General features: G+C 37.9%; 1 protein-coding gene across 1 annotated transcript; it reads left to right on the top strand.

Annotated features, from left to right (window-relative positions):
- The first annotated feature begins 761 nt into the window (after positions 1-761).
- CPA2 (carboxypeptidase A2) lies at positions 762-27,026 on the top strand. The gene is made up of 11 exons (XM_074195131.1): positions 762-826; positions 6,172-6,253; positions 7,280-7,414; positions 8,309-8,404; positions 9,431-9,532; positions 11,287-11,385; positions 14,759-14,869; positions 17,530-17,620; positions 19,807-20,006; positions 21,866-21,950; positions 26,839-27,026. Exons 1-11 carry the CDS (start codon positions 762-764, stop codon positions 27,024-27,026), a joined length of 1,254 nt encoding a protein of 417 aa, XP_074051232.1.

Raw genomic sequence — 27,026 nt, 5'->3', positions numbered from 1 at the left:
AGGTCACACAGCTAGGCTATTCTCAAGTGTCTGAGATCACAACTGAATTCAGGTCTTCCTGACTCTGGGGCCGGTGCTCTATACACTTTGCCACCTAGCTGCCCCCAACATTACTGTTTTGGAAGCAATCATTGAAAGAGATGCTAATAAGTCTTCTGTTGAGATGGCTTTAGAGAAGAGAAATGGAAAACCTCAATATGGAACTCCATCAGTTTCAAACTAACTTCCATTCTATATGACTTTGTTATATTACTCAGTCTCTCCTTAATTTCCTCATCTGTAAGATGATCCTATGGTCCTTCTGGTTTCACTTTTATTTAAAAAACAAAACAAAACAAGCTGACGGAGCATGATGGATACCTGCTTTCTGCTATGAGCCTGGAAAGGATTTCAATTTCTAGGATCTATTCCCTGTCACTGGGCAAAAAACAATAAATAGGTTTTGTGTCCTTGATATACTCTGGCAATTATATTTTATTTATTTATATTTTATTTCTCAAAGAGATTTTTAAAAAGCTCTAATCTCTAAAAATATCTAATAGCCATTTTTTATCTTATCATTTGAATGGGACTTATATTGATTGGCAAAACTATGGCAGGTGTGAATGACTGTTTCCTTGAGAGTTCTTGAAACTGGTGGGAATTCTGTCATGTGGGAATTCACCTGTGTCCTGAGAGGACCAAAGTTCTAGCCACAGGATCTATAAATACAGATCTGTTGGTGGGTGTTTGGCTGTTGGACCTTGGGGAAATTTTTCACCATGAGGTCTATCCTGTTCTTTGGTGTTTTAATTGGGTATATATACTGCCAGGAAACATTTGTTGGGTAAGTTCTATTTTCAATTGTTTTTTGGGTTTTGTTACCTAAGATTCACAGAAGCTCAGCCTGTATTTTTGAAGTATGACTGTAAATACCAGTGTCTTATTAGAAACTATATTATTAGTGTGAGACTTCAGATCTGACCTTGGTGCTGGGAATATATTGATCCTACTTTTTTCTGATACTTTCTGACTGTAGGACCTTGGGTAAGTCACTTAACTGCTTATTTTTCTAGTCAAATCTCTGAAACTCAGTTACAGAGGTCAGTATTGGTAGAGGGGAAATTCCCTTATCTTAGAATTCCCTTTGCCAATGAAATCACAAATCCTTCTCCTATTCCTACTTTCACAGGAAAGTTAAAAGATAAATGAAACTACCAAATACCTGCCATTCTCTAAAATTTAAAAGTGGGGTGATCCAGACATTGGTGTAATGAGCGGGATGGTATAAAAAGAAAGGATGGAAAAGCATAAAAGAACTCAGAAAGAGCAACTAAATATACAGAATAATGAAGCTTCTCCTCTCTCTTCTTCCCTCCTCCTCTGCCTCCTGTTTCCCATACAACTTTTCCTAGTGAATCAGAATCTGAATTTTAGAATCAGAGACCATCTAGACCAATTTTATTTTATTTTTTTAATTTATTTTTTCTCATTTTGTACAAATGTTTTTCTTTACATTAATAAAATATACTTGTTTACAAGTAAACAAAATACCCCTCCCCCCATGAATATAGATAGACTTGCTTGGGCAAAAAAGTAAAGGGGGAGAAAAAAAAATTAAAATAAAAAAAATAGTAATAATTGTAGCTATGGCCAGGTGGTGCAATGGACGAAGCACCAGCCCTGGAGCCACAAGCACCCAAGTCCATATCCAGCCTCGTAAACCCAATAATCACCCAGCTATGTGACATGCAAGCCACCCGATCCCCACTGCACTGCAAAAACCAAAAAGAAGAAAAAAAAAGACCCAAAATAAAATAAAATAGTAATAATAGTAGGGGTGGCTGGGTGGCAGAGCATTGGCCCTTGAGCCAGGAGTACCTGGGTCCGAATCCGGCCCCAGACAGCCAATGATCACCCTGCTATGTGGAACCAGGCAGGTCACCCAGCCACACTTGCCCTGCACCCTCCCCCAAATAATAGTAACAAAAAATGTGTTTCAGTCTTTGTTCCAACACCATCAACTCTGTCGTGAGTGAATCACATTCTTTATGATAAGTCCATCACAAAAGTTACTTCCATATTTTTCCAACGTTGGCATTGTTGATCGTAGCTTCCTCCTTTCTTATTTCTCCACTACTATGTACTATATTTTCTCTCTCCTTTCACTCTGACTCTGCTGTAGGGTCGCTGAGTGGCGCAGCAGACAGATCCCTGGTCCTGGGGCCAAGATGCCCTGAGCCCCCATACCACCCCTTAGGCCCAGAATCCACCTGGCCCTATGGTCCTGGGCAGGCCATCCAATCCCAACCCCTTGCAAGAAGTAAAAAAGAAAATGTGTTATATCTGACCACTGTCCCCCCATGGTCCATCCTCTCCTCCTTTATTCACATCCCCACCCCTTCCCCCTGCTCTCCCCCTCCTTCTTACTCCAGATGCCTATACCCCATTGAGTATATTTGCTGTTTCCTCTCCTAGCCATCTCTGATGAGAGCAAAGATTCCCTCATTCCCCCTTGCCTCCCCGCTTCCATATCATTGCAATAGCTCATTGTAATAAAAAAAATCTTATTATGTGAAATAGCTTGGACTATTCCCCCTCTCTTTTTTCTTTCTCCCATTCCATTTCCCTTTTTTTCTTATTGACTCCATTTTTACACCATATTTTATCTTTGAATTCAGCTTTCTCCTGTGCTTCAACTATAAAAGCTCCCTCTACCTGCTCTATTAACTGAGATGGTTCATATGAATATTATCAGTATCATTTTTCTATACATGCAATTCATCCTCATTAAGTCCCTCATATTTCCCCCCTCTCCTCCAATCTCCATGCTTCACCTGAGTCCTGTATCTGAAGATCAAACCTTCTGTTAATTTCTGGCCATTCCAAAAGGAGCCTTTGAAATTCCCCTGGTTCATTGAAAGTCCATCTTTTTCCCTGGAAGAGGACATTCAGCCTTGCTGGGTAGTTCATTCTTGGCTGCATTCTAAGCTCTTTTGCCTTCCGGTATATTGTATTCCAAGCCCTACGAGCTTCCAATGTAGCTGCTGCTAAGTCCTGTGTGATCCTGACTACAGCTCCACGATATTTGAACTGTGTCCTTCTGGCTGCTTGTAATATTTTCTCTTTGACTTGGGAGTTCTGGAGCTTGGCTATAATATTCCTGGGGGTTGGTTTTTTGGGATCTCTTTCTCGGGGGGATGGGTGGATTCTCTCCATTTCTATTTTGCCCTCTGCTTCTAGGGCAATTTTCCTGTAGTAATTCTTTGAAAATGATGTCAAGGCCCTTTTCCTGATCATGACTTTCAGGTATTCCAATAATTTTCAAATTATCTTTCCTAAGTCTGTTTTCCATATCAGTTGTTTTTTCAATGAGATATTTCACATTTTCTTCTAATTTTTCATTTTTTTGGTTTTGAAGTATTGATTCCTGATTTCTGGTAAATTCATCAATCTCCCTGAATTCTATTCTTTGTCTGAAGGATATGTTCTCCTCAGAGAGTTTTCTTATTTCTTTTCCCATCTGGGCAATTATGCTTTTTAAAGCATTCTTCTCAATAACTTGCCAAATACTTGAAGACAGCTGTTATGTCCTCCTGTCTTCTGGGTTACACATCCTTCGTTCCTTTATGTGATCCTGGAAGTCCCTGACCATTCTGGTTTACTCTCCAGTCTATCATTGTCTTTTCTAAAATGTGGCATCTTGAATTGAATCCAGTATTCCAGACTTGGTTCAAGGAAGGGGGAGAACACCTGTACCATCTCTTTTCTAGTCTTGGACCCTAGACAATGTAAGATTGCTTTAGCTTTCTGAGTTACCATCTCACAATGGTGACTTCTATTGAGCTTGTTGAAAACATTGGAAACTCCAAATTCTTTTTTCAGAAAACTGCTCTTTAGCCACATCTCTCTCACTTTGTACTTGTAATTTGCAAACTTTGATTTTAAATCTAAGATTATTTCTCATCACGCCTCATACTCCTTCTACCTTTTCCTATGCTTAGAATGTCCCTCACCCCCCAACTCCCCCACTCTAGAATCCTTGGCTATTAAATTCTTTATCCATCCAGCAAAGCCCAAATCCTCCTCCATGAAGGATACCCAATCAGTTATTTAACCTAATCCCTTCAATTATAGGAAACTGATCCTCAGAGAGGGGACAATGACTTACCCAAGCTTCCCCCACAAATAAAGGGCTATGTCGGGGCTTCTGATTTTAGTTCTTCTAACTCCAAATGTGGTTCACCCTTCTTAGACTTCCATAACTCACTTTTTTTCCTTTTTGTTTATGTTTCTATTTTGTATTTGTTAATTATTTTATTTGTGTACTACTTATAACTCACTTTTTTCCCCTTTTTTGCTTATGTTTCTATTTTGTATTTGTTAATTATTTTATTTGTGTACTACTCATAGTCTTGACTAGGTTGTTAATTCCCAGAGGTTAGGGTTTTTGTCTTATTACAGCTAGTATCCATTAGTTTGAATAAAGAATTCTGAGATGTATTTGCATTTTTGGAATTCATGCTATTTATTTTGCATAATTATAATTTTGAAAAGTAGGAATTAGTATCTTTGAAGCCACTTGAGAGGGGAAGGATGAAGTAGAATGAAATTTTTAAGCACTTTATTTTATCAATTTATTATAATATTAATTCATTAATCATCTTATTTGAACATCACAACAGCCTCTGAAGGCAGGTGGTATTATTATCTTCATTTTATAATTGAGGAAACTGAGGCAGAGAGTGAGGTTAAGTGAATGGCCTAGGGTCACACAGCTAATTAGTTTCTGTGGCTGGATTTGAACATCAGGTAGTTTAGCTTAATTGCCTTCACCAGTATTCCTTATTCACATAAATTGGGATCTCACTATATCTTTGTATCTCTAAAAATACCTATTATAATACCTAGCTAATATCTTGAATATGGTTATTTCCAAATATGTGTCCAAATATGTATTGAATTAGTGAAAACAAAATTTCTTACCTCCCTGTGCCTATAAAAATGGGAACCTACTCTCAATAAAATGATGAATTAGGAGGAGTATTTAATGACTACACTCATCTTCCTTCCTGTGTCTTTTTGCTTATTTTCAAACCCTCCCCCTTCCATGACACTATTCCTTAAATTTCCTATATTTATTATACCTTTCTCATGAGATAGGGGCAGCTAGGTGGCATAATGGATAGAACACTGGGCCTGGATTTAGGAAGACCCTTCTTTATGATTTCAAATCTGGCCTTTGTTGGTGTTCAGTTGTTTCAGTTGTGTCTGACTCTTTATGACTCCCATTTGGGCTTTTCTTGGCAAAGATACTGGAATAGTTGTCATTTCCTTCTCCTTCTTTCTCTTTGTACTAACATCTCAAAAAAAGAAATCCAAGCATTTCAGACAATATTTACTTTTCATTACATATGAAATCTTCAGTACCATTAAAACTGTTCAGCAAATAAAATCTTAAACTAAAACTTTTTAAAGATGAATTTTACTTTTTGTAGTGACAGGTGGTTGTGTGTGAGCATTGTGCTATATAACAAATCATAAATTCTTTAACACCAAACTTGGATTTTCTACATGAAGTTTATTTTTAAACTTACTTTTATTTTTCTCACTAAGTGACATCACTGACTTTGTACATTTGGGTTTAAAACCTAAAGGACTTGCATTATGTTTGAGGCATAACTGTAAAATAAAGCCTGAGTTTTAAAGGCAAACAATGTCAGGGAGCTCTTTATAACTGTGGGGTAAACAAGACCTGATAGGCTACTGGCAAGTCCATAGACTTGCATGCATGGTGCCACTTGTTTTTTTCTCTATTGTACATGGCCTTGAATATGTATGGGTGCCCACACAAAAGTGAGAATGAGGTTACTAATAAGATCACATTATTGCTTGTAGTCTTGAAAGTTAAATGCATCACTGCTGAAGACTGACTGTAGCTTTGAGTTTCTTCAGGCTTCTAATTAACAAAAATCTACATTTTTGTAAAGCTCACAGTCAAAAGAACCCAATAGAGAAATAGAACTGAGTCATTCCATAGGTTTCCTAGAGCACGCTGTTTCTTACCTGTTGATTGTCAATCAAATTATTGCTCTATAGCCTTAAACTTATCATACTGAGGAATGACAGGAGAAAGCAGTTACAGGGAACAATATGTGTCTAAAACCTCTTTTCGGGTTCTCTCTTTTTCAGAGACCAGGTTCTTGAGATCATACCAACAAATGAAGAGCAAGTTAAAAACCTGAGGCTACTGGAAACAGAAGCTCACCTTCAGGTATCTATTCTGGTGGGATCCATGTTTATCAATGAGTGATTGGGATTCATTTTCTGGATATAAATGTGGTCAAATATAACAGAGCATTAGCATGAGCTAGAAAGGATCTTAGAGGTCGTCTAGTCCAACCTCTTTGTTTTACAGATGAAGAAACTGAGTTCCAAAGAAATCAAATGACTTGCCCAAGATCACACAGATAGTAAGGAAGCCAGGTTTGAATTCAGGGTTTCAAATGATAGATCTAACACCCTTTTCCCATTCCAGCACTCTAATTCCTCAATAAGTGCTTCAGAATTCAGATTCTAGTTGAAAGAATATGAGATTGTGATTCAAGAATCTTAGGTCCTATTACTGCTCTTCCTCTAATGAACTGTGTGACTTAAGGCAAATCATTTGACTTTTCTGGGCCTCTATTTCACCTTCTGTAAAATAAGGATGCAAGGCAGCAAGGAGGGTGGTGATTAGAGAACTACATCTAAGTTCTGGATTTCTGTGACTGACTGTGTGACCCTGGTCAAATCCCATAGCCTTTCAGTGCTCCAGGTTACTTTCTAGGGCTATAAATTTTATCTTACATTGGTAGAAGGAGCTTCACAGATCTAGTCAAAAAAAAAATGGAGTTAATGATATCTGCCCTGCCTATTTCAAAGAGTTATTTTAAGTCTAATAGTGGAAGACAGTTAAATATGATAGTACTTTGAAAATCCAAAAGCTCTGAAAATTGACTAGGTATTACCTACAAATTAATAATATACTATGGCATACAACCACAAATTTTGAATCATCTTTTTTATTCAGTCCATTCTTATGTTCAATCATTATTAAGAACCATAGAATTTTTAATACTATATTAAGAACCACAGTTTTAAATAATGGGTCAGTAAGCTGAAGATTTCAAAATTCAAACTGCCCATGACAATATTATTGTATTACCAAAGGGATTATCAAAATGAGAGAAGTGAGAAAAGTGCCGTTTCTCTAGAATGAATCATCATCCCAGTTTGGTTTTGCTCTTTTCCTTTACAGCTTGATTTCTGGAAGCCCCTCACTACTCTAGGGGAGAAGGTACATGTCCGAATTCCCTTTTTCAGGCTTCAGGCAGTCAAAATTTTCTTGGAGTATCATGAAATTCCTTATTCCATCATGATTGAAGATGTGCAGGTCAGTACTTCAAAGATTCTTCCTCTTCCAAGCTATCTGGTTAAATGAACCAGTCATAAAATCATTCTCATAATTATCATTTATCCTTCTCTAGCTCCCATTTGGCTCTAAAAATCAACTGATTGACCCCTTTTCAATGAGTTAGAGCCATCCCATGGAAGGTGAGAAACTCCTTTCCATTTTTTTGAGTGAAATCTGTAGAACAGAAGAGTCCAACTTTTTATCTCTTCTGTGCCATATTGTCTAACAAAACCCAGGACCCATTCATGAATAAAATCCAATCCACATCTCCAGGGAGCATAACAACAAATGCAGTATGGACTGCATGAATCTACTGGTTGCAAATTAGACATCCCTGAGTGTAGAACATGAGGGAGATAAGAAGACGGCTTTTTGGGTGTCCATAGAACTGAGGAGCTATGACTACAGGTCTATTTATATACAGGCCTCATGCTTTTTCAACATGACCTGCTCTCCTTTTGCTGAAAATTGAATCAATTTTGATTTATGGGGGTGGGGATAAAATTACCTGGTTCTTCCAACAGACTCACAGTCCTTTAATCATGATGCAAGTCAACCACTTTGATGGCCATGGATGCCTTTTCGTAAAGTGATTTAGCTAGCCTAAGTTCTCCTTCCAATGACCATTTCTTGTCTTTTCTAATCAAAAAAGCTTCTGGTAAAATGTTACATCTAGTTAGATATTGATCATCCTTTGGGGACAATGTATAACACCTCAGTTGGCATGTACAATAAGAGCGAGAAGTGACCCCTGAAGTCTGAGTTGTTACCTAAGATTTCTGTTCATTTTCTCTGGTAGCCCCTTCTTTCATTATTGCTCATATGATAATGGTTGACCACAAACAGATTATAAATGGAAATTATTTATCCTAGGTTCTTCTGGACAAAGAGAATGAAGAGATGTTTTTTCCTCGAAAAAGAGAAAGTAGTGGCAGCTTCAATTTTGGAGCCTACCATACCTTGGAAGAGGTGATTTTTTCAGACTGTTTAGCTTAAGAAGTGGGTAGTTTTTCCCAGTTCCAGTATTCAGCTTTATAATTCAATTGCTCAGTATTCAGTTAGCACCTGCCCTCAACTTCTTCCCTGAAATGTTAAATCAGGGTTTCTTTTTTCTTTTCTTTTTTTTCTAGAGTATTTTAATAATTATTTCAGAATAATTATCTTCCTTTGTAATCTTATGTTTCATTTTATTTATTTATAAACATCATTCTGAGTTGTCTATAGGCTAGACTAGGCTGCTAAAGAGGTCCATGATACACAAAGGTTAAGAACACTTGCATCCATAGATTTTATTTCCATCAGACCTAAAAACATGAGTCCTCAAATTAGGAAATGCTAAGGATTAGGCCACTAAACTGGTAGTTATGGGGTCTACCTGGGGTGAGGATCTTATTGCTATCATTCTACTGCCTTTACCTGCTGACTGTCTCTAGAGGGAAAATAATACATGGAGATAGAAAGAAAGAACTTATCACTAAGAAAATGTAATTTATTTCCATTTGACAAGTATTTAGTAAGTGTTTAGCAGGAGCAAAAATACATGGACAGTTACATGGACAAAGATACAAAGACAAAACCAAAAGCATACTTCTGTTCTCAGAGACCTATCATTCTACTGAATATTATCTATATTTTACAGAAATATTTCTACTGAAAATTGTGTTCAGTTTCTTCTATTTAAGGAGATAGAGAAATCATTTTAGAAAGTTTTCCAGTTGGAATGGTTAACATAGAAATACTTTTTTTTGTCATGGGGATAAGAAAACATGTTTCTTCTGCTACAAAATGTTTTTTTTTTTTTTATAGCTGGGATTTGAACCACGGGGAGCAGTGTGTAGTTCATTATTAACTATCTTAAATGAAAACATTAATATCCCCAAACTGCCTTGGTTCTAATTCACTGATGGAATGGGATAGGAAAAGAGAAAATTATCCCCAGTTGAAATGCTAGTTGATTTAACAAATCTTGCTTTATCTGGACTCTTACCATTTCAGATTTTCCAAGAAATGGACAGCCTTGCTGAGCAGTACCCAGCTCTAGTGAGCAAACTACAAATAGGATATTCTTTTGAAAACCGACCAATGAATGTCCTTAAGGTACCTTGCATCTAAATGGGTTAGATATTTTCAGTGGATTACTCATTTCTCTCCAAACAGGAGCTAGGAACTATGAAGATTCAACAAACATTGATTCCGTGATAGGTGAAATACAAGGCTAAGAATTGGAGAGATAGATGAAAAAGCAATAGTCCCTATATTTAAGGGAGCTATGTTTAGTAGGGGAGATAGGATATCCATTGATCCATTTATTCAACAAAAATTAATTAAAAAAATTAATAAAACATATACATATATATATATATATATATATATATATATATATATAGAGAGAGAGAGAGAGAGAGAGAGAGAGAGAGAGAGGGAGAGAATGAGGACTCCACCAAAGTACTGGGTAAAATGTACATAAGACAGCCCCTGTCCTCATAGATCAGTTTAATAGTGAAAATTGTGATTTCCTTAATTAATTGAATAAGATAAAAACACCAAAATGAAATTATATATTATATTAAAATACATTAAATATTAAACAAATAATTTAGTGTATTATATTAAAGTGTATTAAAGAGTTGCAAAACAGTTTTTTTTTTAAATGTGAAGCATGAGAAGAAAGATCAATACTGATCTGGAATCAGGATAGAGAAAGAAGTGATCAAGGAAGGCTTTACATAGGAGATAGGTTAAAATGGGGCTTTAAAAGTTGGGGAGGAATTCAATAGATGAAAAAGGAGAGGGAGGATATTCCTGACAGGGAACAGCATGAGTTCAGGGAATTTGAGCTTCACCAGAGCTTCTTTGTTTAATGGGATGTGGCACTTTTGAGGTCCTTACAGCAAGGGGGCCTATTCAGAGGGGGCAAAGAGGTATAGATGTGTGGATGGGAATAATTATTTTTCAGATGTGTCTGACTCTTCATTTTTTTTTTTGGCAAGGCAGTGAGGTTAAGTGATTTGCCCAAGGTCATACAGCTGGGTAATTAATTATGAAGTGTCTGAGGTCAAATTTGAACTCAGGTCCTCCTGACTCTAGGGCCAGTGCTCTATCCACTGCTCCACCTAGCTGCCCCATGTCTGACTCTTCATGTCCCCAATTAGGGTTTGCTTGGCAGAGATACTAGATTGGTTTGCCATTTCCTTCTCCAGTTCATTTTAAAAATGAGGAACTGAGATAGCAAGGGATAAGTGACTTATCCAGGGTAACACATCTAGTAAGTATCTGAGGCCAGATTTAAATTCATGGAGTCTTTCTGACTCTAGGTGTCTTAATATAGTTTAACTGAAGTTAAGGTATAGCACAAAAAGTGGGAAGGACTCTCCTGAGATAGAAAACAAAACAAGATAAGAGTCAGATGAGAAAGTAAAGGAAGCAGATCCAATTCCTGAAGGTATTATCTCAGATTAAATAGACTCTGTTAAGTTATAAAATCTTAATCTATATCAGCTCTTCAGAAATCATCCCACCTATTCCACCATCTTTGTGAAGGATATCATAAATCATCCCTTAAATTATCTCAAGAGAGAGAAATGCTGTGATTCTGGTTTCTTAATAACTAGGATGAAGTTGTAAGACGGTGGTGTGAATGTTCACATTTTTAACCAATGAAAGAGGGAATGAAATTATTATCTAGATTGAATAAGAGTTATCAAATATCCATGCTCAAGACAAATTCTATCCTGTGTCCTATTAAATAAATAAATGGGGGAAAGAAAGTGAGGTCATGGGAGAGGAGGAAGGGATAAGAAAAGAATCAGTGGAGATAGGGAAAGTCTCATATTTTATTTTTTGTTTTACAGTTTAGCACTGGAGGAAACAAGCCTGCCATCTGGTTAGATGCTGGAATCCATGCTCGAGAATGGGTTACCCAAGCCACAGCATTGTGGACAGCCAATCAGGTTATTTCATCTAAAATTTTATATATATATATATTTTTTTCCCCTAGGTTCACATATGCCTTCTCCACATGTGCAGTATCAGTGGCTAGGCTGGTTAAACATAAAGGATCAGATCACAGATTTTTTTTAAAAAAAGAATTCAGAACTAGCATACCAATAATCTATCCAATTATCTCTCTTTTTTTTTTTGTACTCACATCTAGAAAGCAATGTGTATATTTGGTCTCTTTATATTAAGAAATATGGGACTGGAGAGGGCAATTAATGTATTAACTGTTAGACCTGGAGTGGATCTTTGAAATCATGTAGCCTGAAACCATCTGATTTTAAAGAGGGTAACCTATGAAGTAGAGTGGAAGTGACTTGCTCAAGATTTACTGTTGTGATTGTTCAGTCTTTTCAATTATGTCTGATTCTCTGTGACCTCACTTGGGGTTTTCTTGGCAAAGATATTGGAGTAGTTTGTCTTTTCTTTCTACACTCATTATATCATTATACATCCATCCATCCATCCATACGTGTGTGTGTGTGTGTGTGTGTGTGTGTGTGTGTGTGTATATATATATATATATGACAGAAGTTAAGTGACTTGTTCAGGGTCACACAGCTCGTAAGGTCAGATTTACACTAAAGCATCTTATCTCCAGGTCTGGTGCTCTATTCCCTGAGCCACCTTAGCTGTCTTCAAGACTATAGAGTTAGATTAGAATCTACTTTCCTGGGGTGGCTAGGTGGCATAGTGGATAAAGCACCGGCCTTGGAGTCAGGAGTACCTGGGTTCAAATCCGGTCTCAGACGCTTAATAATTACCTAGCTGTGTGGCCTTGGGCAAGCCACTTAACCCCATTTGCCTGGCAAAAAAGAAAAAAGAAAAAAGAATCTACTTTCCTGATTCTTCATCTTACATCTTTATCTTTAAGGGAGAGACCTTAAAGTTTTTTATATTATCTATCTATATCTATCTATCTATCTATCTATCTATCTATCTATCTATCTATCTATTTCTATAAAGAATTAGATATAGGGGCAGCTAGGTGGTGCAGTGGATAGAGCACCGGCCCTGGAGTCAGGAGTACCTGAGTCCAAATCCGGCTTCAGACACTTAATAATTACCTAGCTGTATGGCCTTGGGCAAGCCACTTAACCCCATTGCCTTGCAAAACCTAAAAAAAACAATAAATAAGAGTTAGATATATTTAGATCTATGACTTCACATGAGGAAAACTGAGTCCCAAGAATTAATGCTTCACAGCTAAATTCAATTCACTAAATGTATAACAAGTATTTGCTTATTTAAAAGTCACCATGCAGAGTACTAAGATAAGAAAACAAAAATTAATCTATCCCTCCCCTCAAGCAGCTTACACTCTATTGGAAGAAATACTGTTAGAGCCCAGAACTTGTTTTACTCCAGATAAGTAGTTTTACTGCCTTCTCCAAGAAAAAGAAGGGATTTCAGTATACAGATAAGTAAGAACACATAAAAAGATTCTGGGAGATGACCTCTCCTTCCTCCCAGGTCTTCCACTCCCAACACAATTAAAATGTAGGGGCAACTGAGAACCGGCCCTGGAGTCAAAATGTAGTCATTCTTCAGAGTGGTACAAAATAGCTAATACTTCAAGATGGCTAATGATCATCAGTGAAGAAGTTATTTGTCCAATATAATCCATAATTGCACTGTAATGGCATGTAAATAAGCAAATGTAATCCCTTAACCGGAATTTGTCCAAGACAATTGATTCAGCATATAAGGAATATGTGATTTTAATGTAGAGTCTGGATAATCCACTGTTCAGGAATGATGTAGATGGAATTCTTTTATAGATATGGATCAGACTAGATGGCCTCTGAGGTCTATGATTCCATATATTCAGGTCAACTGATGTGGATGTGAAATTTTATCAAAAAGCTACTCTGTCTTCCTAGAAAGACTTGAGTGTCTCTTAAAACAAAACAAGAATTCTCAAATTCTTTTGGTCCTTGGGGCCATTAAAGTGGGGAGCCAAAGATTCCACAGATCACTGATCCTACTAGCTTTACAATGCAAAAAAACCTCTCCAGAATCGATAAAGCTTATGTGTCACAATCGAAGGAAGTTGAGGGTGTTACTTGATCCCAAAATTCAAAGCTAGGGTAAATGAATGGAACTTTGTTTTTTAGTTAGGTTTTTGCAGGGTAATGGGGTTAAGTGGCTTGCCCAAGGCCACACAACTAGGTAATTATTAAGTGTCTGAGGCTGGATTTGAACTCAGGTACTCCTGACTCCAGGGCTGGTGCTCTATCCACTGCAGCACCTAGCTGCTCCCTGGAACTTTGAGTGTATGGAGAAAGATATGGTCTCAATTAAGGAATTCTAATCTATTTTTTGGCCTTTTTATTTTAATGTATTTTAAAATTTACAAATCTATTTTTTTTCTCCTACCTCTTGTCACCTAAAAAAAAGAAGAGAGAAAGAAAACTCTTGTAACAAATATATGTAGTCAAGCAAAACAAGTTGGCCATATTTCAAAAATACATAAAATTTTGTATCCTGGATTTTTTTCCTCTGGGTCAAGAGGTGGATAGAATGTGGTTGATGGAATTTCCTATTGAAGTTGGTCTTGGAATGATATGCTTCAGTAGCCAATAAGTTCCATGTCGCTGGAGGTCTTTAAGTAGAGGCTATATGAACTGGTCAGGGTTGTAGAGGGGAATTCATGGTTTAGATGAGTTCTGAGGTTCTTTCAGTAATAATAATGATAAATGCCATGTATATAGTACTTTATATGTTTGAAAAAAATAAATACATTATTTCTTTTGGTTCAAACAACTGTGAAGTAGATATTATTATTTCTATTTACTGAGTCTGAGAGGTTAAATGACCTGTCTGTGGTCACACGGTATTAAATATATTTAACTCTAGTTCCTCCTATCACTTATTCACCATACCATTCTGTGTCACTAAAATGATGTCTATTTTTAAATTAAGTTGTAAATATGTAAATAATTTAGGCCATAAATAAAAATAATTACCCATATCATTTTATTATTTATTTATTTTTATTGTAAAATAGTATTTTATTTATCCAAATTACATGAAAAGATAGTTTTCAACATTCATTTTTATGAGATTTTGAGTTTCAAATTTTTTTCCTCCTTTTTTCTTCTCCTTCCCTTCCCCCTCCCCAAGATAGGTTTTATACATGATATATTATATATATATGTATATGCAATCATGTTAAATATTCTACATAAGATCATACAACAGACAATCTAGAGAACTCTCAGTATCAACAAGGATAGCTGTGGCTCACACTTTGATAAACATAATTGGAAATCTCTAGATTTCTTGGAAGAGTGATCCTAAAGTTAGCATTTTGTTTCTGTTTAGATTGCATCTGATTATGGAAAGGACCCATCAATCACAGCCCTTTTGGATAAAATGGATATCTTCCTCTTGCCTGTTACAAACCCAGATGGATATGTCTTCTCTTACACCACAGTAAGCAACCTTTTTGAATCTTCATTGATAACTAGAAGATGTAGAAAAATATATGTGGTCTTAAAAAACAAAAGGGGATGAAATTGAGCTTTCTGTTTTTTGTTTTCCTTAAGGCTACTGAGCTCACTTCACTCTGAGGTCAGTCACATAGAGGTGCCTATGATCTTGTCTTTTCAATGTAAAATGACCTTAGAGTCTCAGTCCATCAGGGTTCTCTGACTGCTTTCTTGGAGTGTGGTTTTCATGTGGGCAGTGAGTAGACTTCTAATCCCCTCCATGATTCAGTAGTAAGAATAACAGCAAAGTGAAGAAGAATTATATTGACAAATAAATTATAACTGAATTTAGGTAGATGATATAATGAGGAGTTGGGTTAGTCAGGTAGCAAGAATAAGAGACAGTAGGTCAACAAGCTAGGTGATAATGTTGGAGCACCTGAGATATTAAAAGCCATAAGGTGAAGGCAATGGATAGACCCACCAAGGTGGATGTGAATTGCACAAGATGAGAAGAGGAGGAGATGTGATTTGTATTAGATAGGGAGAGTACTTACAATGAAATCATGGTTCTCTAAAGTATGCAGATGTGATCATTTTAAATGCTTCCAACACCAGTGTCAATTGAAAATTGCTCCAAAATTCACATGCCACCATGGCAAGGTGTTTTGATGGTGGCAGTGCTACTTGAATAGACACTTTCACTACCTTGGCCACCAGAAGGAAAGATTAATTGTCCATAGCTGAGACATGATTCACACCCTGGTTCTTCTAACAGCAACCAAAGTTCCTAGTCACACTCAAAGATCTATTGCTATTGCTAAGGTATGAGGTTGAGACCCCCAGCCCTTGCTTTCGAGTCCTGAATCACAGCATCACGCTAACCAGGATATTGGTGCTGAGGGTCCTGATCCCAGCTATGCCCATCAATTTATGGGTCTAGCAGAATGGGGGAGGTCTTCTCTTTGAACCCCAAGGTTCTCCAGTCAAGCCTTTGCATCCACCACCATGGTCATTAGGTTGTTGGTATGACTGTCTGGCTGAGTAAATAAATAGTTCAGGAGCTAAGAGGATGGAGTATAGTCTCTACTATGGGAGCATGTGCTTCAGTTGGCCTGACTCTTCCATGCAAGAGGATGGGAAGTAGCACAAAGGCTGCCTGTCCATCCTCCTTTATAGGGGTGTGTTGTGGCTTGCTTCCTTGGGGCCCACAGCGGCGACCTCCCTCCAGGAGGGGAGCTGAGAATAAGGAGTCAAGCCACTACTGCCTTATGCCTCCAGCTCAATTTTATTATTGCTTAGCTATTACATATATACTGTTAGGTCTTCCGGGGTAGAACAAAGAATAATGAGGTAATGGTTAGGGGGTGCAAGTGATGTGTAGGTACAGCTTCTTGTATTACAGGGTAGGAGGTTACGTTAGGGAGGAGATGATAAGGTACAGCTGTGTCTAGTGCCCTTGGACAGTGGGGCAGAATGTCCAGCTCCCAAGGACTCTGGCTCCCAAGGACTCCGGCTCACCTTATCTCTCAGGGCGGCAAGCCAGCTCCTGAGACTGTCCAGGTGGCGGTTTGCTTGGAGATGATTTGTGTCATGGCTGTTAGAATAGCCTGTGTACCCACAGGGGTGCAGTGGTCAGCACACTTGATCATGGTTCATGGCTCATGAGCTAAAAGGAGGCATCTGTGGCTCCTGCTAAACTAGTTACTCATCTAACTTATTCCTTTGGATTCTGTCAAGAAGGGAAAGCCTCACAACAGGAGGCTTTATTAGTGGTACATTGATTCCAATACTGGCCCTCATTGTGTAGACAGCAATGAGTCCAGAGGAAGTCAGAGCAACATCTAAACCTAACTGTGAATGAGGGAGAGGAAAGAGGGCAGAATCTCAAGAGTCTCATTCAGAACTTCAATGATCTCTGAGGGACCAGGAGGGAGCTCAACTTAGGGGTTTTAGTATGGTTTATATACTTTTTTTCCCCTGGGTTATTTCTTCCTTTGAACAGTTGTGTGTATTCCTCCTTGCCTTAAAGTGAGGAGGAGGTGGGGGCATTTTCCAACTTTGAAGGGAGGATGGGGCATTCCCCTTGAACATTTGAGGTACTATAGGCCTTATTTCCAGATTCCGCCCAATGGACCAGCATTGTGACCACCTTTGCACTGCTGGCCCTATGACAAGGATGGTAGCCTATCAGAATACATAGGAAGGTTAGAGCTTGGGAGGTTTTAGCAAAGTGGTTTGTAAATTTTCACAGAAAATTAAAACTACATCCATCACATGCCAAAATTAGGTCCCAAAATGGTGAAATGTTTAGAAAACATTATAAAATTACCCAGTTCGAGAAAATATCAAAAGATCATACTGAGAAACATGTTTTCACCACACAAGGACTCTTCATAAGACCTCCAAATGTCAAAACTATAGACCTATTGTTTAAAGAGATGTGGGAGGTTTTATCTGTCACCTTGGCCAGACAACTGAGAAAGATTAGATGACTGGGACAAGTATCTCGATACCTGATTCTCTATAGTCACAGAACTCACTCCAGGACCATCCCTGGTCCACAGGTAGTGGAGAAAATGAGGAAGTTCCAAGGGAGGCTTCTTATGCACTTGTGCCATTTCTTAGATTTTTATCTAATGCTTTCTTGATTGGGTTTTCTAGAATCGCATGTGGCGGAAGACTCGATCCAAGGTTCCTGGAAACATCTGTGTTGGTGTTGATCCAAACCGGAACTGGGATGCAGGCTTTGGAGGTGGGAGACTTGGTCCCAGAGAACAAGCTTTGTTTGGTTTTGTCCCCCCCCCCCTTTTTTTTACAATAGCTTATCTGAAAAAAACAAATAAATTCAGCAAATTCTGAGTAAGCCTCCTATTCAGGTGCCATGAAACTATTTCTCTTGGGCTAAGAATGAAACACACTGTTTGTTCCTTGCCTAGGAAAACCTGGTTTTGGAGACAGAGAACTTGAATTTGAATCTTGTCTCCAACACTTAGTACATGTGTGCCTTTGAGAGAGTCACTTGACCACTCTGGGTCTCAGTTTCCTCATGTGTAAAATGATTACCATTGGAGTAGATGATCTCTGTTGTATCATTCAGTCCTCAGCTGTGTGGTCTGAGGTAGCCCTCTTCAGTTACCATGATCCTTTCTTCTGAAATTATTGACTTTATTCTATAGGCAGAGTCCTGAAGGAGTCAATGGACCAAAAATGTTTGATGTCTCCAAAGGCATGATCATCCCCTGAATGTTATGAAGTGTTTACATTGTTGACATAATTTTATTTGCCAAATGGCACATTGAAGTAAATTTAATTCCCTTTCTCCTAAAGTTCAATAATAGGAATGACAAAATCAGAAATAGCCAAGACACCAAATTTTTGAGCCAGAACGGACTTTGGAGGTCTAACTTGACCATCTTATTTCACAAATTCATCATCATGTCAAGACAAATGTCAAATATCAAATACTGCACAATATCACATTTCTCCCCTAAATAATTCACATCCTAATAAGATTGAAATGAAAAAAGGGACAAAGATTATATTTGACCTATGACTTTTTCTCCATATCCTTATACCTTCTTTCCTCTTGGGCCTTCCAGAATTTTAGATCCTACCAGGGTTATAATTAGTAAGCCCTCTTGTAGGCCTGAATTCAAAAGCTTCCTCAGGTTTGAATCCTGGACCAATCCTCCAGCATCTTATTGTTGCCCCTATGACTTTAAAGATGACTTTGCTATCTTTAAGACTTTCCTATGACTTTGTGACTTGTCCTCCTAATAATTCCCATGGGGAAAATTTGATCTAATTCAGCAATTTTCTCTTCTCTATACTGTATTTCTTTTTATTATTTTTTGTAAATTTATTAAAGGCAATGGGATTAAGTGACTTGCCCAAGGTCACACAATTAGGCAATTATTAAGTGTCTGAGGTCAAATTTGAACTCAGGTCCTCAGGTCCTCCTGACTCTAGGACCACCAGGGCTTGACTGGAGAACCTTGGGGTTCAAAGAGAAGACCTCCCCCATTGTGCTACCTAGCTGCCCCTCTATGCTACACTTCTAAGAGAAGTGTTGTTTTGTTGTTAAGCTATTTTCCTGTTGTGTCCAACTCTCCATTTGAGATTTTCTTTTTTCTTTTACTTTTTTTCTTTTTTCTTTTTTTGGCAAGGGAATGGGGTTAAGTGGCTTGCCCAAGGCCACACAGCTAGGTAATTATTAAATGTCTGAGGCCAGATTTGAACCCAGGTCCTCCTGACTCCAGGGCCAGTGCTCTATCCACTGCACCACCTAGCCACCCTATTTGAGATTTTCTTGGCTGAGATGCTAGAGTAGTTTGTCATTTCTTTCTCCAACTCATTTTAAAGATAAGAAACTTAGGCAAACAGGATTAAGTAACTTGTCCAAGGTCACACAGGTAATATCTGAAATCAAATTTGAACTCAGGAAGAGGAGTTTTCTCTACTCCATGGCCCAGTACCACTGTGCCACCTTGGTGCCAACCTTACATGAATTCTTTTTTTTTTAGGTTTTTGCAAGGCAAATGGGGTTTAAGTGGCTTGCCCAAGGCCACACAGCTAGGTAATTATTAAATGTTTGAGGCTGGATTTGAACTCAGGTACTCCTGACTCCAGGGCCCATGCTCTATCCACTGTGCCACCTGGCTGCCCCCCCCTTACATGAATTCTTAATTCTTGTTGGATTGAATTGGCAAGTAGCCTGGGGAGGGCATCACAGATAGATATTCTATTCACTGTGCCATCTAGGTGACTCACAAAGAGAAGTGAGCTGGTCAAAGGCCTTCCAGTCCCTACTTCCTGATACTTTTCTCCTTGTCCCTGACCTCTTCTGGTTAATTTTTGGGTTTTCCAAGGAAGACTTGAATGACCTCTACTATCTCCTTGAAATTAAATTTTCCTTTGAGCATCTTTAATTGTCAACAGGACCTGGAGCCAGTGACAACCGCTGCTCTGACTCATACCATGGACCAAGCGCCAACTCAGAAGTTGAAGTGAAATCTATTGTGGACTTCATTAAGAACCATGGAAACATCAAAGCCTTCATCACCCTCCACAGCTACTCCCAGCTGCTCATGTTCCCCTATGGGTATAAATGCACCAGGACAGCTGACTATGATGAATTGGTGAGTCATTTGCTTTTCCCAGAATTGTTAATATTTTCTCGGCTGCTTTGCTTCAATTATTTGTATTTCAAGTTTGAGATAAGATGTCAACACCTATTTCTCCAACCTGAAGGTAAAAACTGGAAAGGCCCATTCTGGTTTTTTTTTTTTACGCTTTTTGTTTCCTTCTTTCACACATCAGGTGGCACTTGGAAATGTGACAATCTCAACTAAAGAAAATGGAACAGAAGGGTGCTTTTTAAATTAAAAACAAAGATTTCTTAGAAGTAAAAAGAAAATTGTGTAAATTATTTTAATTTGGGGGCACTAGATGGCGCAGTGGAGTCAGATTTAGCTTGCTGAGTTCAAATCTGCTCTCAGATACTGCCTAGTTATGTGACCCTAGCCAAATCACTTAACTCTTGTTTGCCTCAGCTTTCTCGTCTATAAAATAAGTTAGAGATGGAAATGGCAATCCATTTCAGTATCTTTGCAAAGAAAACCCCAAATGGGGTCATGAAGAATTGGACATAATTGAAATAACTCAGCAACAGAAATTTTAATTTTCATACTATTTGACAAGCACTCCTAGCAAAATCTCTGTTTTAAGGACATGGTATAGGACACATCAATTGTTTGAGATGTCAGAGGGGCCACTACCAGCATAAATGAAACAGATAATGCTGTCAGAACTATAGTTCATCTCACTTGGTGGGATCCAGCCAATAGCGTAGTCTTGAATTTGTAGTGCTCCTTATTTATCGGGGTTTTTTTGGGGGGTGGGTGGGAAGCAAGCTGAGTAAAATCTCAATTAAAATCTGGGATTGAGGCTCAGTTCTGCCACTTATTAGTTGTGTGACTAATATATAAATAAATAAATAAAATTGACTATGGCTGTATGACTCAGTTTCCTTGCCTGAAAGGTGAGAACAATAATATCTCCACTACTTCTCTTATAAGGACATAGTTATAACCAAGGAAGATAATATATAGAGAAAATTGAAAATGGTGCTATTTAAATGTTAAATATAGCTACAATTAGAATCAATTATTTAGAACCCTTAGTTAAATTAAAATTTTTGCTGTCAACAATTTCTAGGGAAAAGCTGGATCATAGGTCATTTAGTCAAAATAATGCTTTATTTATAAAATGAAGCAAATACACCAGAGAGACATACACAATGTCAGGGTATGTTTTGGGGTTCCATTCAATTTAATCTCTTATACCTTCTTCATGAATCCCTCTATACGATGAGAACTGGTAAAGATAATCCCCAATTATCAAGTAAAGATTTAGCTGTGTTCACTGTATTAGGCTTCTTGTTTAGTCATTTTTCAGTCTTGTCTGACTCTTTGTGACTCCATTTGGAGATTTTCTTGGTTAAGATACTGGAGTAGTTTGTTATTTCCTTCTCCAACTCATTTTACTTTTGGGTAAACTAAGGCATATAGGATTAAATGGCTTATCCAAGGTCACAGGGCTAGTAAGAGGCCAGTTTTGAACTCTGAAAGATGAATCTTCTCAATTCCAGAGTAGGTGCTATATGCATTTTGCCAACTAGCTTGCCCCCAGGCACTTAGGATACTAAGATGGAGGTGGGAGAAAAGGCACAACCCTGACCTCATGGAGTTTATAAATGATGGCATTTACAAAAATTAATATGATACCAGGGAGAATGTATTTAGTGCACAGGAGAGGTTCGACAAATAAATCTAAACTAATAATATTTTAAGAAAGATTTTCAATAACAAGAATTAAAACCAAAATAGCCCTCTATTACCCAGGACATTCCAATCTCTGAAAGAAAAAAACAGTGGCTATTTTATCAAGCAAAAACTGTGAATTTTCAAGAACTCTCTCCCTGTTTCTCTCACTTTAGAATGGAGTGGCCCAAAAAGCTGCTGAATCTTTAACATCCCTTTATGGAACCAAGTACAAAGTGGGACCCATCTGCTCTGTCATCTGTAAGTATTTGAAAGGCTTTGGAAGTCAGCAAATATTTCACTCTTCTGTGGTCTTAGTCTTTGAATATAACAGGGATTGTACTATGAAACCTATGAAACCCATTGTGGCCATTTATAACTCAACCACGGCAGGACTTCTCTATGAGCTGAATGGTGGCTTGTCTGAAGATATCCTCAGAAATTTGTGAGGACATGTTCTGTTAGTACACTTGTCAGAGAATCTCTAGGGTAGGTAGATCACAGAGGTCAGCTCGTCCAATGTCTTACTGAAATAGAAATGAATCCCTATGGGTTGCAGATTGACTTAGAAAACCACAAATGCACATTGTCTATGTTGTAGTGCCTTTTTGCTTACTTTGTTAAACATTTCCCAATTAAATTTTAATCTGGTTCTGGAGCACTCTGTGTCAGTCAAGTTTGACACCTCCAAAATGTAGTCCAATCTGAATTGTGAATCTTCATTATATCCTTGACAAAGGATCATCCAGCACCCATCAGACCTCCAGTATTGTTTTCTGAGGAAACCCTTTCCACTTTTTATAAAGACCAACTAGCCACTAGATGGAACAAAACAGTCTGATTTTTTGGTCTGGTGCTCTCTATAGTTTTTCCTTGGTACAAATGGGAGTCAACCAGCACTCTAACTCTATGTTGTTTCATTCATTTCTTTTCTTTTCTTTTCTTCTTTTAATTTTTTTTTAGATTTTTCAAGGCAATGAGGTTAAGTGGCTTGCCCAAGAGGCAATTATTTAGTGTCTGAGGCCGGATTTGAACTCAGGTACTCCTGACTCCAAGGCCAGTGCTCTATCCACTACACCACCTAGCTGCCCCTATTTTTTTTCTTTTCTAATAATGATCAGACTCATGATCTGTTTCTTGTGTCCACGAAAAAAAGGTCTTTGGACATAGAGTGATCTAATTTAAAAGGTTACCAGGGTTATGCTCTTAGGTCAGTCATTTGACTCTGTTGATTGTGCTGAAGCTAAGAGATAAAGAAACTTTGGGGCAAAATTCTGAGAAGTCCCTTGCATTCCTGGATGCTAATACTAAGGTGGCAATACTCCAGTCAGACACTAGGGACTGCTGTGAGCCCATTCACTTAAGCATTCTCTTGAAGGGTTTGAGGCTCAGACACATTCTTACTGTAATACATAGTTAAGTTGACCCCATTCTCTTGGCTTCATTTCAACTTGACCAATCACCGCCTTTGCACATTTGTCTCAATGAAATCATTTATCTTGCTTCCTGTCCTCTGATGCTCTCTGAATAGGAGAACACCTGCTCTACTCCACCCCAGATGTGGTTATATTTCTGTGGCAAGTAAAAACATTCCTAGGTGCTGTGTCCTCAACTAGTAAGGGCATCAGGAATTCAGTTAATAGGTGCTTTATCAGCAAACAATTTCTTGTTCTCTTTAAAGAATTATTAAGTCACAATTAAAAAGAGACCTTAAAAATCATTCAAATCTACAAATATGTAGCATCCACAAACCATTGTGTTTAGACACTAGAGATATAAAGCTTGGGGGGTAGAAAGGGCACAGTCCCTAACAAGTAGTACTTAGAATCTAATAATGAAGACATTTACACAAATAAGTATAATACCAGATAGATTGTATTAAGGGCACTAGAGAGATACAGATAAAGATTTGGAATAAAGTTAAGAATGATCACTTTTAACTAGAGAAATCAAGAAAGTCTTTATGAGGGAGATGACTCTTGAACTGGACTCTGAAAGAAGAGAAGAATTTTAACATGTGAAGGGAATATGTTCCAGGTATAGAGATAGTAAATAGTGAAGAATGAAGTTGTCCAATTTGGCTCTTATCAAAGACCATATGAAATAGAGTAATGCACAAGACTAGAAAGGGAGCAGATGGATGGAATAGTAGATAGAATGCCAGTCCTAGAGTCAGAAGGATCTGAGTTCAAATCCAGCCTCAGACACTTCCTATCTGTGTGACCCTGGGCAAGTCACTTCACCCTGTTTGCCTCAGTTTTCTCATCTGTAAAAATGAACTGGATAAGGAAACTGCAAGCCACTCTAGTATCTTTGCCAAGAAAATCCCAAATGGGGTCACAGACTGCTGAATATGATTGAAATGATTCAGCAACAAGATTAGAAGAATACATTAGAGTCAGACCATAGAGGGATTTAAGTGTTAAGGTAAGGAGTTTGTCGTTGTTGTTTTTTATCCTACAGGTAGTAGGAAGCATCAGAAAGTAACTGGTCTCATTTCCCATCCAAAAGGTGAATCGTTTTCTACAATATTCTTGATAGGTGCTAATTCAGTCTGGCGTATTCCAAATTTTTTCTGATAGAATCTTTATTCATTCTTCTTTTCTGAAACTTAATTATTAGTCTTTTGTTTTTTACACTCCAATTACACTATATTTCTTCTTCATATAAGACTCTTACTAGCTACAAAGAAATAATTAAGAAAAACTAACAAGGATCCTTTAATACTTATGTATATGGAGACTCCCACCTGTCTATCAAAAAGGAGAAGTGTACTTTGGGACCATGGATGGTTATTGAATTTGATCTGAGTTCAGTTTTCCTTTTAATGTTGCTATTTTTTGGACATTTCTACATGGAGATAGTGGTGGTATCAAGGGGATAGGGAGCCAGCCTCAAAGGCAAGAAGAACTGAGTTCAATTCCTCCTTCTGACATGCACTGGTTAGGTGACCCTAGGTAGATCAAAACCTCTCCGCTCTGTAGGAATTCCTTTAAGGTGATGTTATATAGAACTGTCTTAGGCCAAGAGAGTTCCCCAGACCATTGAAATCACCATTCCTATCCCTATCAGTTTTCTCATCAGAAAAATGAGCAAATTAGACTAGATGACTTTTGAGGGTCCACCTGGCTTTGAATCTATGATACCTTTGTTTATATTATTGTAATTATTGTGTATAGTTCTCTCCTGGTTCTGCTTTCTTTCCTCACTGTCAGTTCATACAGACCTTCCCATCTTCAAGCCTTCTTTCTTGATAGCACAAAAAAAAATCTCACTCTTCATATTTTAGTCTATATGGAACCTTTCATCTTCTTTTTGGCCCCTAATGGGGGTACATAACTAGTGGTAGGATCACTAGCTCAATAATAGTACAGGCTGTTTAGTTACTTTCTAGCATAATTTCACAGTGTTTTCTAGAATGATTGCACCTATTTACAGCTACACCAAATCTAACAGTACATCTATTTTCCTACAGAACTTCTAGCATTGACTATTTCTGTCTTTTATCATCTTTGTCACTTTGATAGGTATGAGGTAGCACTTCCTGCTCATTTTTTAGAAGTTTAGTGTCAATAGTTATAGCCTTAAGTCCTGAGATGCCAAAGATAAGTAACTTTAGTAATTAGGGTTTAAAAAAACCAGTATTTCAAATACTTGTTAAATATTTCCTATTCACCCAGGACCTTGCTGGATACTATGGGTGATAAAGAGACATAGAACAAAGTAATAGCCTAGTTTGCAATGAAAACTAACCAGAGGCAGCTCTTTCCCACACAACCTCTCATTTGCACTTACTGACCAGAATATCTCTTTACTCCTTTACCTGGTTTGGCTTCTGGCACTGACCCAGATGTCTTCTCCCTGTCCTCCTTATGTCCACTTCAAGATATTCTTTCAAGTATTTTATTGCTAACAGTCCCCGTTTCTATGCTGAAGGCGGCCTTCCCACATTTACCCTACCTGATGCTAGTTGTCTTGATCATCCCATTATCAGCGATGCTGACTCTTTACTACATTATATTCTAGACTCCTTGAGAGAAGGGATGGCTTTATTTATCTTTTCTGTTTTGTTTATTTATTTATCTTTTTGTTTCTCTAAGTAGTCATAGTAGCTGACTTACACATATTTCTGGAATGAATGAACACATAAGACTAAAGTGGTTTTTGTGGGTACTACACATATGTTATTTGTATTTATATATAAAGTACTTGCTTACTGTGTCCACTCTCTCCCTTCCACTGCATGTTTTTTGGAACTGAATTAGAAACTGTATGTACTCTTTCCTCATGTAATTTCTAGTACACACCAAAAAAAATCTTGTTCAGTGTCTTGGCTTGACCTCAGAAAAGTGTAAAAGTTAATAAACAGTGTTGTTCAAGGTTATGGGAAAAGCCAGGTGAGAATAATCAGAGACTCCTGAGAATAGGATGGCAAAGCTGCAGATGATAGGAAAACATTTCATATAGGAGCCTTCTTACTTTGAATGACTCTTTCCCATCTTGTTGTGTATCAGTGGCCAAGGAGTAACCAGCGCCACTCAGTTATCTGTTAAAAAAAAAAGGATAAGAGAGAGGAAGGGATCTGATTGGTTTTTGTGGATTTTTATACAACATAGCTGTCAGGAGAAGGCAGATTCCTTGAGTTCTTTCTTTGTATCTCCAAGCAGAACACATTTAATTCAGCTGTTTTTTACTCATGTTGGACTGACCCTATTTGGGTTTTCTTGACAAAGATATTGGAGTGATTTTTCAGTTTCTTTCCAAACAGGGTGGAGGGACTTGTCCAGGGGGACCTAGCTAGTAAGTATCTGAGGCTGGATTGAACTCAGGAAGATGATCTTCTGATTCTTGTGCTGATATTCTATCCACTGTGCCACTTTAGCTGTCAAACTTTATATCTTATCATATCAGACCCTGGAGTGAAATGGTTCTGGAAAAGCTAAGTGAGAAGGATGTCTTTGCATAACATAACCCTCACTATAATAAACACCATGTGCAAGTCATTCCATCATTAATTTGGTTGTCGTGGTTTCCAAAATCAAAGGACAACTATTATACATCTCCGAGACACTTAATGCTAGTCAGATTGGATTGGCAAGGAGCCTGGAGAGGGCATCACAGACAGATATTCTTCTCTTTTGTCTTTCAGACCAGGCCAGTGGAGGAAGCATTGACTGGTCTTATGACTATGGCATCAAATATTCCTTTGCCTTTGAATTGAGAGACACCGGTCGCTATGGCTTCCTCTTGCCCACCAATCAGATTGTTCCCACCGCAGAAGAGACGTGGAAAGGCTTGAAGACGATCATGGAGCATGTTCGAGACCATCCCTACTAG

The sequence above is a fragment of the Macrotis lagotis genome, chromosome 7 (assembly GCF_037893015.1).
Source record: "Macrotis lagotis isolate mMagLag1 chromosome 7, bilby.v1.9.chrom.fasta, whole genome shotgun sequence".
NCBI lineage: Eukaryota > Metazoa > Chordata > Mammalia > Peramelemorphia > Peramelidae > Macrotis > Macrotis lagotis.
The sequence above is the reverse complement of the archived record's forward strand: the minus strand, read 5'-3'. Positions and strand labels throughout refer to the sequence as shown.

Bases quoted from the DNA above. Each gene is read 5' to 3' on its own strand.
- CPA2 (XM_074195131.1), top strand. From the start codon at position 762: ATGAGGTCTATCCTGTTCTTTGGTGTTTTAATTGGGTATATATACTGC. The intron at 11,386-14,758 runs GTTATTTCATCT...GTTTCTGTTTAG, and splicing joins CATTGTGGACAGCCAATCAG to ATTGCATCTGATTATGGAAA. The intron at 20,007-21,865 runs GTGAGTCATTTG...CTCTCACTTTAG, and splicing joins CAGCTGACTATGATGAATTG to AATGGAGTGGCCCAAAAAGC.